The 12,898-nt window shown below is 31.3% G+C and overlaps 2 protein-coding genes across 3 annotated transcripts; one reads left to right on the top strand and one right to left on the bottom strand.

Annotated features, from left to right (window-relative positions):
• The first annotated feature begins 1,432 nt into the window (after positions 1-1,432).
• LOC131603197 (transcription factor TGA4-like) lies at positions 1,433-4,458 on the top strand. Of its 2 annotated transcripts, XM_058875477.1 has the most exons (9): positions 1,433-1,752; positions 1,844-2,005; positions 2,106-2,180; positions 2,770-2,829; positions 2,913-2,990; positions 3,082-3,145; positions 3,398-3,669; positions 3,755-3,982; positions 4,064-4,458. In XM_058875477.1, exons 2-9 carry the CDS (start codon positions 1,847-1,849, stop codon positions 4,214-4,216), a joined length of 1,089 nt encoding a protein of 362 aa, XP_058731460.1. In that variant the 5' UTR covers positions 1,433-1,752; positions 1,844-1,846; the 3' UTR covers positions 4,217-4,458. The 2 variants fall into 2 exon arrangements, with proteins under 2 accessions (XP_058731460.1, XP_058731461.1); XM_058875478.1 differs by lacking the exon at positions 1,433-1,752 and having other exon boundaries at positions 1,945-2,005; positions 2,691-2,829.
• Positions 4,459-4,673: 215 nt separating this feature from the next.
• Positions 4,674-7,694, bottom strand: LOC131603196 (alanine--glyoxylate aminotransferase 2 homolog 1, mitochondrial). The gene is made up of 9 exons (XM_058875475.1): positions 7,371-7,694; positions 7,018-7,248; positions 6,707-6,877; positions 6,251-6,394; positions 5,983-6,162; positions 5,505-5,730; positions 5,272-5,385; positions 5,088-5,174; positions 4,674-4,979 (listed from the first exon to the last, which is right to left on the bottom strand). Exons 1-9 carry the CDS (start codon positions 7,623-7,625, stop codon positions 4,936-4,938), a joined length of 1,452 nt encoding a protein of 483 aa, XP_058731458.1. The 5' UTR covers positions 7,626-7,694; the 3' UTR covers positions 4,674-4,935.
• Between the last annotated feature and the right edge of the window lie 5,204 nt (positions 7,695-12,898).

Here is a 12,898-nt window from a genome sequence, read left to right as displayed (position 1 = left end):
TGGATTCTTCCTGCACCGAGAGAATAACCACACAGAGGTGGGATTTCTTAAGGAATATTTGTTGAAACCTTCCTCGGTCCATATGGATTGAACATGGTTTCTTTCCTTTGCCACATTGTTTCCTTACAGGCCGGCAGATTCAGACGTAAAATTAAATCCGGGTGAAGATTGGAGCTATCTTCGGTGATACTTCACTCCAACATTACTTGGAGCTCTGGGTGTCCTTCCTCTGTGTATCCATCTCTCTAAGAGGTGCAATCGTCGTTGTTCTGGAGCGAGATATAGACTTATCAAAGACTAAAGGGTCTCTATTATCATATGCATTTGGTTGTGGTCGGCGGAGTGATCAGTGCATTTTAATGCATATTTTTCTACTATTGTACTTAGGAATTTCTCTAGTTTGTTTTATTAATTTTAATATTTTATTGAGCGCACTACAACATGTGACTCTCATCCGACCTAGCATTTCTTTTTGTGTGAACAAAGTATTCTAATTCATGTCAACACCTTTAGAGTCTCATTGGAGCTTAGTGATACGAATACTTCGGTATCTTAGTGGCACGATCACACGTGGATTATTGTTGTCACCTGCTTCTCATCCAAATCAATTGTCTTACAAGCTTATAACCATTCTAACTATGCCAGCGATCCAGACGATAAAAGATCTACATCGGGCTCATGCATATACTTTGGTTTACACGCACAAATCAAACATATAGAATTCGATATTCATTTTGATTGCGAGCAAATTGTTGCAGGGAAACTAAACATACAAAATGTCAGATTGTTGATATGCTAACTAAGCCTTTGTCCATTGTTTTGTTTCATGATTTTCGCGTCAAACTCAAGGTCATGATCTCTCATTCTCTGTGAATTTAAGGGAGAATATTGGAGATATATTAAGATAGTGGTAGTTTAGTTAATTAGGAGTTATAGTTAGTTGAGAAAAGTTGTTAGAGTTAGTTAGACAATGCAACTAATTATTACTATATATGTGTAAGTTCTTTCAATTGTATACGATGAAGAATAATGAACAATACTCTCTCAAAAACTTCACCCTTTCTATTATCATCATGGATATATTCTCCTAGTACTTAAGATCTCTTCTTATTAGAGTTATTTTATAAATATTCTTCTAATTACATAATAATCATAAGATATTTTAAATTTATTTTCAGATAAATCCATCAAATATATTTATAGGTGTGAAAGCATTGACTCTCCGTTGCATTACTCAACATCTCAAGCAAATCAGAAATGGATCCAACGTCAGCAATCACAACAAACAACATAAAAATACAAACCCTCTCTAATTTCCACAACAAAACTTCTACGATATAAAATGACACAAAGTTCAAATCATAAAATAATTCCTTTTATTCACCACCATTAATATATAAATATAAACATGTCGTGCCACTTATTTTATAATTTTCATCTTTCGTCTTTTCATGATAGAAGCTGACAATAAGAAGAGATTGAATTGGATAATTGTTTGCGTTGAGAATTTTCTTCTGTAATTTTTTATGGTGAGTCACCACCAAGTTGAAAATAAATAGAAAAAGCTTCACAATAATTCTCATATATTTTATATTTTATATTTTAAAAATTTATCTTCCGAGAAAATCGAGGAAGAACCAAGTACGAGAAAGAGGTAATCTAATCAAATCAATACAAAAACTTAACAGCTTTTGTACTATTGGATTACAACAACTTGCTTATGTTGTGTTGTGCTCTGTCTATGATTGATCGGTACTTTTTTCTTCTTCTTTGTTTTGTAATCTATTTTTTTGTTTTTTTTTTTTCGTTTTTTGAGAATGTTTGACTTTTGATTTGTGTATAGAGCATGGATTCTTCATCTTCCCAATTTGTTTCATCAAGAAACATTGGTGTATATGATCCTATGCATCAATTTAGTATATGGGAAGAACACTTCAAGACTAATGGTGATTTAAGTGCTTCCATGTCCTTAATTGAGGAGGCTAACATGAAGATAAATAATCAGGTTGAGTGCATGTTTATCAAATTTACGCTCTTTCTTTTGCATATGAAAAATAAAGACTAATTTTCACTACAATTTTTTTTATGTTGTTAAATATCTATAGTCAGAGGATGCTTCTTATGGAATTTTAGGAACATCTATCAAGTTTGAGCAAGAAGGTAACAAAATTACTAGTAAGGTAAGAAAGTGTTACTAATTTGACTATTTATTTGATTTTGTCAAAATTACAATAAAGTCTGATTTTTAAAAGTAACGTAAAAATTATAATTGATGTATCTGACCTTTATTGATTAGATATATCAGTTGTTTAGTGAATCTAAAAAGTGAATATTTTTTATTATTAGTGATCAGAACGTAGCTTCAACAAATTTCCTGTGTTACTATGAATCCAAACATATGCGGGGGACCTTTAGATACTTACTGCATGTGCAATGTTAAGTTTAACTTGTCTCTAAATGCATAATTTGAGAAAATAAAAATCTTCAATCACATTAGTTCATTTAAGAATAATGTGATCAAATTTTTTCGATTTTAGAGACCATTTTAAAATTTTGTTATTTAAGGAACCGATTTCAGGGACTATGTTGATGATTCGTCCTATTCTTTTTTCGTGTCTCGAACTTTGTAGAAACTGAGTGATATTGAAAAGCATTTTAGAACAATATTTTGGACTCATTTTGCACTGCAGATTAGGAGGTTCCCCCGCTTCCAAATTTTGGATGTCTGGCTTGCATTTTTTATGCTTATAAGGTGATGAAAACATGCAGATGCAAAGACGTCTCGCGCAAAATCGAGAGGCTGCCCGTAAGAGTCGTTTGAAGAAAAAGGTTTGGAGTTTTAAACTTCATACATTCAAAGATGTATGTACCAAGCAAACCAGCATTTGATTTTGTGACACATTTCGTTACAGGCTCATATTCAACAGTTAGAATCGTGTCGCTTGAAGCTGATGCAGGTAGAGCAAGAGCTAGATCTTACTAGACAACAGGTAATGTGAAGCTTAGTTAATTCATTCCTATAATTACTTGTTTTTCTCACCCTCTTTTTTAAATCAATCTCTTGATGCAACAAAAATGCAGGGATTGTATATAGGTGGTGGATTGGATTCTAATCATTCGGGTTTTGCTGGTTCTGCGAATTCAGGTTGGTTAGTTATTAAATCCTGTTTCTTGGAATTGGTTTGTCCCTACTAGCTTTAAGATATACTTAAAGCTATGTTTGGTAAAAATAGCTTATAGTTAATAGGTTAGCTTGTAGCTGATAACTTATTGATAGCTTATAACTGATGACTGATAGCTTTGAGTGTTTGGTAAATTAACGGTTACAGTAATTTTCTTTGTATTAAACTCATTTCTCAAAACTAGTTTTTGGACTCTAAATACGCCTAATTTACAGAAATAGCAACTTTTAAGACGAAGTACGAACACTGGGTGGAAGAACAAAACAGACAAGTTTTGGAATTAAAAAATGCTTTAAGTGCTCATATCAGTGACATAGAGATTGGGGAACTTGTAAATGGCATCATGAATCACTATTTCAAACTCTTTTGCATGAAGTCTGATGCTGCAAAAGTAGATGTTTTCTATGTTATCACCGGCATGTGGAAAACAACGGCTGAAGGGTTTTTCTTGTGGATTGGAGGTTTTCGTCCCTCTGAGCTTTTAAAGGTAATGCTTACTTTGATCAACTTAGGGTTATTTCTATTGTCATATTTCTGTTATGGCATAATGTATGTTTTGATGAGAATTTCAGGTTTTGGTCCCTTTGATTGAGCCATTGACAGAGGAACAACGGTTTGATGCGTATAATCTTGAGAAGTCATGCCAGCAAGCAGAAGATGCTCTTTCAAAAGGTATGGAAAAACTCCAGGGAATGCTTGTTGACACAGTTGCAGCAGGAAACTTCGTCGAAGGAATTTACATTCCAGAGATGGCTACTGCAATAGAGAGGTTGGAAGCTCTAGCTAGCTTTGTGAACCAGGTAATGTATATTATATACTTCAATTTGTAGGTTTGATTAGAGTAATAGAAATTTGAACTTAAGTCTAATATTGTCAAACAGGCTGATCATCTACGACAGGAAACCTTGCAGCAGATGTGTCGAATACTTACCATACGTCAAACTGCTCGATGGTTGCTTGCTTTGGGTGAATATTTTCAACGCCTAAGGAATTTGAGCAAACTTTGGACCGATCGATCTCGCAAACCTGCTTAGTAGTCTTCAAGTAAGAGATAGAATAAACTTGTAATTTTGACACCATGGTCATGATTATGACCCAACTTATCAAGTGTCTACATTCAAAACCATGTCCAATGGTTGTTGGCAAAAGGCTTTGCCTTATGAAGTTGTAAATATGACTTCCCATTTATGATATAGGTGATTATGGTGAGTCTATTGATATTCATAATGTAAAATGTGTATAACTTAATGGTAAAGCTAGGTGTTTTGAACATGAATCAAGTGTTTCTTCCTATACGAGTTTCTTCTTTAGCATGCTCTTGAAACCTCGACATTGTCATTTTGTTCTAAATGTGTTTTGAATTCGCTAAGAATGTAAAATATGATTATCGAGCTTAAAATTTGAGTCATTGATCTTTGACGAACTATCACAATTTAAATAAATCCGATGGGTTGATTATTTCATGATAGATATGAATGAGAAGTTGATCCATCTTTCAAATATGGATTTAACATTACTATGAAAAAGATTGCAGCCTTATGATGCCATAAAATTCAACATTATACACATTATTCCACATTCAAATCATAAATAGTGTACCAACTAAAAAAAGAAAAACCCTCCTCAAAACAGTTGAACATTTCATGAATTGCAGTAACACTTCGTGAACATATGTGTACAAATGACGTGGCTTTGTAGCATCATGGCTCCATTATCAAGGATTTTATTTGATGCTAGCAGATGCATCATCATTTCACAACTTTGATATGGAATAATCCAGGGCATCCACAAGAAAATCTGTAAGAAAACAGAATGATCAGTGGGATAATGTTTTTGCTAGATTAAAGGCTTCAATATAAAATCTGGGAATTGCATCTCAGAAAGAGGGCTAAGACGGAATTATACCTGCATCATCTTTAGTGAAACACATTGGTGGCTTAATCCTGAAAACATTTCCATGCAGTCCTCCTTTCCCAGCTAGAATACCGAGTTCTACAATCCATATGCAAGTAAATGGTTAGACTATTTATTTGGAACATATATTGAAAAAGACAGCTTCATAGGCATGATTAAATGATTATTGTCTTACCTCTAAGTTTTTCGAACAAGACAGCAGTTTCAGCCTTTGCAGGTGTTTTATTTTTTCGATCAGTAACAAGCTCTACCCCAACCATTAAGCCTCTTCCCCTCACATCACCAATGACTGTCACAGTATATAATAATAAGACATTTACATAGATAACTCGAAATTGCAACCATGTCATAAAAAACGATATTGAAAAATTAACCATTACGAAGATGTTATATTAAAAATTGACATACTGTCGTGTCGTTGCTGAAGTGATCTCAAACGCTCAAGCAAGTGAGAACCAACATCAGCGCAATGAGCCTGACGCTTCTCGTTATCAATAACCTTGAGCACTGCAAGACCCCCGGCAGAACATACAGGGTTCCCACCATAAGTGTTAAATTGAATCTTCTGGGCCATCACACTTGCTATTTCGGGAGTTGTAACTACAGCTCCTAATGGCAAACCGTTGCCAATACCCTAATACAGATTAACATGAGATACAATGGAGTAACGGTAAAAAATATGAAAGATAAAAAGCCGAACAAAATGCATTCTAATTCCATAACGAAAATATACCAAAAATAAAAAATTATACTGTAATTAAAAGACAGCAGAATAAAAAAATTTAAGATAAAACTTAAGGAAAATCATGAATGGAGCTTAAAAGATGTACATTCATACCAAGGTTTCAGGAACTAATTAATAAAAATATAAGATTTTCATGTATACCTTTGCCATTGTAACTATATCAGGAGTAACACCCTGTGTCTGAAATCCCCAATAATGGCTTCCCGTGCGACCAAACCCAGTTTGCACTTCATCTGCAATGCAGACACCACCAGCCTTGCGTACAATGTCATAGACTTTCTTTAAATACCCAGGTACCAGTTCAACTGCTCCTCCAACTCCCTAGAATAAGTCATGTTGAAAAAGTAATTAAAAAGGTAGGCTAATGTAATTACCATTTTAAATACTGAACATGATAAACTAAACATACCTGAATTGTTTCAGCTATAAATCCAGCAATTTTTCCTGAAGTGCCATAGTCAATATGGTCTTGGACATCTTTGGCATAACTATCAGCATCTGTGCCAAAGAGACCGCGGTATGGATCGGGGTTCATAACATGATGAATTTCACCCTGAAAAGTTCAAAATGATGTCAAGCATAATTACATTGTGCTATCTATAACAGAAAAGTGAATATTCACAACTTTATTACTAAATCAAACTATCTTAGAGTAAGCAGCTGCAAATTGAATTTATTGTTTGTTTGTTTCGGCATCAAAAAACCAAACAAAAACCAAACAACTAAAATGAACCATGTCTGAAACAGATTTGAAAGTTTTCAATACACATCAAATTTTAACTTTTCGTCAAATTCAAAAATGGAAAATGCATGAGCAATTTGATAAATTGAAGTATTATGATGAAACATGAAGAGAGCAACAAACCTCTGGTATTGGATATTTCCAAGTGTTAAGAGCAGTGAGACCCATTGTACTAGAACTTCCCCCATGATATGCATTCCTTAAAGAAATCATACCAAGACTACCAGTATACAATCTAGCCATCAGCATTGCCAATTCATTCGCTTCAGAACCAGAATTCACAAAATAAACAACCTACAATTCAAAAGATGCCAATTACCTTCATCATTAAATTAAACCTAACACATTACGAAATCGAAACACCATACAATATTCATATCATCATCATTATACTACAACACAATAAAACTGATATTAAGATAAGATTCACTTACTTTAAGATTTCCAGGCATTTTCGCTGCCAATGCTTCGGCGAAATCCCCTATAGCGTGATGTAGATAAATAGTGGTTGCATGCTGCAAAAGTTTACTCTGCTCAAAGATAGCATTCAGAATTTCAGGATGACAATGTCCACAAGAAACAGTAACTATCCCAGCAAAAGCATCGAGGTACCGCCTTCCACTCTCATCATACAGATATTGCATCTTCCCCTCCACAATATTCAACTACACACATTATTCAAATTCAAATTCCAATCAAACATCTATTCACATAAAAAAAATAATAATAAAGTAAATTAAATATATATAAAAAATATAGAGTGATGAGGATGATAATAGAAACTAACAGGTTTCTGATAGAAGTGAAACACGGAAGGACCGAGGAACTTTTTACGCTGAGCGAAAACTTGATCGGCGGTTGGTCCGGTATACGTATGAGGCTGGTGATTGAACGGCGGAATCTGCGGTGGAGTAGTGATGTTTTGCGTGGCGGTGGTAGCGGCGGCGGAGGAGAATCCGAGAGAAGAGAAAGCTCTGCATGCGGAAAAATCGGAACGGTTAGGCTTGGTTGATCGCTTGAGTAGTAACTGTAACGCAGCCATGGTTGTTGAGAGTGATGATTGGGTTCTCTATTGTTCTGATATGAATGAGTGAGTGAGTGAAGTGTAGAGAGAATTTATATTTATATTTATAATTATAATTGTATAATAAGAATGGAATGATTTAATAATTTAATAAATATAAATATATTTTTCCTAAAGTTGTTGGGATTTTGAGTCAGACACACTTGGCATGAAAAAGAGTGCATAATAATCTTATCATAATTTTCTAGCTTATTTAAGCTCAACATGATTCTAAGAGTACATTTTGTTTTGTTTGGATTTCGTGTATCTTCTGAGTATGGAAGGAATCTATTTTGTTATGTAATTCTGTGTACTGTATTCATCATATGAGGTGGAGCAAAATCAGCTTTTACGATGCGACGTTACTCGTGAATATGCAAATGGACCACTTCCAGAAATGTTCCGCATACTATATAAACTACATTTATTGTCCCTCTATTTTCGGTAGAAACTTTTATGACTTACTATTTTTCAAAATATGAATGTAGAAACTCATTAGTTTAGTTTTCAAATTAGCAATTACATTTTTTTTTGACTAAAAATGAGCAATTACATTTTAATGTTTATTCTATAAATATATAAATATATGAATATATATTTAATTTCTTTACTTTCATTATTTAAAAAATATTTATTACTTATAATTTTCACAGATTTCCTATTTTATTGGAAGGAATAAATTTTGATGTTTACTATGGAAATATATTTATTTAATTGCTATAGTTTAATGGCTTACAAAATATTTATTACTTGTTTTTCTTCACAATTTTTTTTGAAGGAAGGGATGAATTTTAATTTTTATTAAAGAAATATAATTATTTAATTCCTTTAGTTTAATGATTTACAAATTATTTATTACTAAGTTTTTTCATAAATTTTATTTTTTATTGGAAGGAATAAATTTTAATTTTAATTATAGAAATATATTTATTTCATTCCTTTAGTTTAATGATTTACAAATTATTTCTTACTTAATTTTTTTCACAAATATATTTTTTCTTTGGAAGGAATAAATTTTAATTTTAATTATAGAAATATATTTATTTAATTCCTTAGTTTAATGATTTACAAAATATTTATTATTTAGTTTTTTCATAAATTAATTTTTTATTGAAAGGACTTAAGTTATTGATGATTCGATGTGAAATATATATATATATATATATATATATATATATATATATATATATATATATATATATATATATATATATATATATATATATGGGGACGACTCAAGTGAGAACACTTGGTTATTATGAGAAATGAGAACAATGAATCACGACCATTAAATTTGATTTTAATGGACTGGATTGGTTTCTCTTTCTAGGATCCAGTCCATTAAATATTAAGGATCTTAGAAAGATAAATCAATCCAGTCCATTAAAATCAAATTTAATGGTCGTGATTCATTGTTCTCATTTCTCATAATAACCATGTGTTCTCACTTGAGTCGTCCCCTATATATATATATATATATATATATATATATATATATATATATATATATATATATATATATATATATATATATATATATATATATATATATATATATATATGAGGACGTATCATATGATAATGACATTTTTACGTGTGAATATGAGAATGAATCTGAACCATTAGATTTTAAAATAAATAGTAGAGATTATGTGTCAATCATTTTCTCTCTCCTGCATCATTTATTTTAATAATAGAAGAAAGGGAAAAAAAGATTCACACATAATATCCACCATTTAGTTTAAGGGTATTGCTAACCAGTGCTCTCAGGGCAATGGTTAAGCATTCTAAAAAAAAAGAAAATATTTTATAGAAAGTTCAATATTTCAATTTTCAAGACATTAAATAAGCAGATTGCCAAGATAAATTTACTATTTTTTAATGCTTAACCATTGCCCTGAGGGCACGGGTTAACATTTTCCTTATTTTAAAATCTTATGTTCAGATTTATTCTAACATTCTCATATAAAGAAAGCATTCTCATATATATATGGGGACGTATAAAATGACAACTTTGGCTATAATGAGAATTGAAAACTTTTAATAGTAACCATTATATTTTAAATACATATTATATAAATATCTTGCTCACTTAAACATTAATTAAATATTATAAAATATAAGGTAAATCTGAGTCATTAATTCAAATCCAATGATTACTATTAAAAGTTCTCCGTTCTCATTATAGCGAAAGTTCTCATTTTATACGTCCCCATATATATATATATATATATATATATATATATATATATATATATATATATATATATATATATATATATATATATATATATATATATATATATATATATATATATATATATATATATATATATATACACGCATTTGATTTGTAAAATAATATATATATATATATATATATATATATATATATATATATATATATATATATATATACACACACACACGCATTTGATTTGTAAAATAAAAAATATTGGACAAAACAATACTATACAACGTATAATAATACAAGACAATTTTCTATATTATATAGTAGGGGTTTTCGTGGATCGGTTTTAAGGCAAAAACTCATCCAATCCAAAAATAAATTTACTTGCGATTTGGTTCGGTTTTGGATGATATGTTAAAAAAAATCCAATCCAATCCATCCAATTTAATGCAGTTTAATTTGGATCAGTTTTTGGATATCCAAATTACAAATTATATTTTTATTAATATTATAAAAATACTAATAAATCATAGATTTGATATAATATATATCATATAGCATATTAAAAGTTAATATTATTAAATGAAAATGATCGATTATAGTTGAAATAAATGAAATAATAAAAATAAATAGATTAAACTAAACTAATAGATAAGATAAAAAAATTAATTATGTAACATATCATACTAATAAAAAATAAAAAATGTACAAAATACATATACATGCGGTTCGGTTTGGTTTGGATCGATTTTGAAAAATCAATCCAAAATTCGATCCGAACCGTGCGGTTCCCACAAAATGGCATCCAAACACATTCAATAAACTTCGGTTTTTTTGCGGTTTTTCAATTTTTTTGGATCAATTTGCGGTTTTTATTTGAATTGGTTTGGATTTGAACACCCCTATTACATAGTATGTGATGAGCAATGCATAATGCATTAGATAATTTGTTATCTATTTTGTGTGACATATGGTTTCCTCAATAGTCGTCCATAAATATATTTGAGGCCATAAATATATTTGAGGCCGTGCAAGATGGGCTACCAATCTCAAAATTTTCACAATTAAAGTGTATTAAATAAGGTTAAAAAATCTTTGTGAATGTTAAATTTTAATTAAAAAAATTTCTAATTATTTTTTTTTATTGAATCATGACTAACTTAGCCAAGATCTAAAAAAACTTAATAGCGCCTTGAAGTCACCCCTAATAATTTATCTGCGACAAATTTTTCTTTCTACACTCCTAATTTGAAGGTGATGTAGTCAGCAACATTATCATTTCACCATATAACATGAGTGTAGAATACACTACTAATTTGAAGATGATGTAGATAAGCAACATCATCATTTCACCAAATAGGATGCGAAATGAAGTTTTCTCGGAATGCATGCTCTCCACAAATGCATAAATAATGTTCAAGTTGATTCTTTGAAATGTGATTAACTAGAACCTTTCAACCACCCTTGCATCACAAGTGAGAGATATGTCTGAGCACATTCAGTCAATTTTTTCTGGATTGATAAGTATTTTTCCTCTTATCATATTGGCAAATTTTGAAAACCCCTTTAAATAAATAGATTTCCTCACTGACTTATAAAGAGCCTCTTGTTATCAAAATAAGTGACGTGACGAGTCTTTTTTTTTAATGATATGGACTACTAAGATGACATTTTTTTAAAGTCAATGTTGGATATTTATTTTTAATTTATTTAGCCTTTGAAATTTTAAAACATGAACAAAAAAATCAAAATTTGGTTTCAATTTTTAATGGTATGGTCTGTCAAGTTGACTTTTTTAAAATCCACGTTGGATTTTTATTTTTAATTCATTTAGGATTTAAAATTTTAAAACATGCAAAAAAAAATCAATATTTATTCTCAAATTTTAATGATATGGAGTATGTCAAATTGAGATTTTCTTTTTAATTTTGTTTATTCTTAATTGTACCTATGATCCTCTTATTTTATTTTATTTTTTAATTTTGATCCTTACATTTAAAAACGAAAATTTCTTTACCCACCTCCCTATGGGGGTCACCCCCAGCGAAAACCCAAAACTGCCCCTGCTTCGGAAATGAACTTCCGAAGTTATTTTTTTTTTTTGATTTGTTTTTTACTTCGGAAATGAATCTCCGAAAACACCACTTTTTTGGTATTTTCGGAGATGCATCTCCGAAGTCATAAAAAATTCAAAACCGTGAATATTTTCGGAAGTTCATTTCCGAAAATATTTCTGCATATACAAATTTCCCTCCTTCACTATTTCATCATTTTTCTCCAAAACTTCTCAAAACCCTCTCTAAAACCCAATCAATCTCCATCAATTTTTCGCCCTAAAATCAAGTTTCAAACCGTTGATCACGTTAAAGGGAGCATAGAAAGCTACAATTTCAGGTAAACATCTCTCATTTCATCCCCTATTTCACTACATTGATTCAACAAATTTATGCTGAAAACTGATATGGTTCGGAAGTTCATTTCCGAAATATATCACCTAATAAATTTCGGAAATGAACTTCCGAAATATGCCCTGGCAGTTAAAAAAAACAGTTTTGGCCAATTTTGCTAATTTTTGCATTTGTTAGGTATGGTGCATCCGAACAACATTGTGCAAGACGATGGAGTATTAAATCCGGAAATTGTCAACGTTAATAACGATCCGGTTATTGACGCTACTCCCATGATCAATGCGGTCGATGTTCGGTAACATTTTACAAATGATCGGAGTTTCGGTAGTCGAGAACAATTGATTGATTGGGTTCGGAAGGAAGCTAACAAACATGGATTTGGAATTGTTATTTTAAGGTCGGACAACGGAAATAGTAGGCGGAAAGCTTTCGTTGTTTTGAATTGCGAACGGGGTGGTAGATATGTACAATCAAACCGGGTGCTAAAACACGAGGACACGGGATCGAGAAAGTGCGGGTGTCCGTTTAAGTTGCGTGCCACTCGGAGGGTTGATGATTTGTGGCGGTTAACCGTAATTTGTGGAATGCATAATCATGCCTTGGATGTCAAGTTACACGGGCATCCAATGGCGTGTCGTTTGTCCCGCGAAGAG

The sequence above is a fragment of the Vicia villosa genome, linkage group LG5 (genome assembly GCF_029867415.1).
Source record: "Vicia villosa cultivar HV-30 ecotype Madison, WI linkage group LG5, Vvil1.0, whole genome shotgun sequence".
Taxonomy (NCBI): domain Eukaryota; kingdom Viridiplantae; phylum Streptophyta; class Magnoliopsida; order Fabales; family Fabaceae; genus Vicia; species Vicia villosa.
Note: the sequence above shows the minus strand (reverse complement) of the source record. Positions and strands in the feature narration are given on the sequence as shown.

Bases quoted from the DNA above. Each gene is read 5' to 3' on its own strand.
- LOC131603197 (XM_058875477.1), top strand. From the start codon at position 1,847: ATGGATTCTTCATCTTCCCAATTTGTTTCATCAAGAAACATTGGTGTA. The intron at 2,006-2,105 runs GTTGAGTGCATG...AAATATCTATAG, and splicing joins ACATGAAGATAAATAATCAG to TCAGAGGATGCTTCTTATGG. The intron at 3,146-3,397 runs GTTGGTTAGTTA...CCTAATTTACAG, and splicing joins TGCTGGTTCTGCGAATTCAG to AAATAGCAACTTTTAAGACG.
- LOC131603196 (XM_058875475.1), bottom strand. From the start codon at position 7,625: ATGGCTGCGTTACAGTTACTACTCAAGCGATCAACCAAGCCTAACCGT. The intron at 6,163-6,250 runs GTATGTTTAGTT...GACTTATTCTAG, and splicing joins TTATAGCTGAAACAATTCAG to GGAGTTGGAGGAGCAGTTGA. The intron at 5,731-5,982 runs GTATACATGAAA...AATCTGTATTAG, and splicing joins ATATAGTTACAATGGCAAAG to GGTATTGGCAACGGTTTGCC.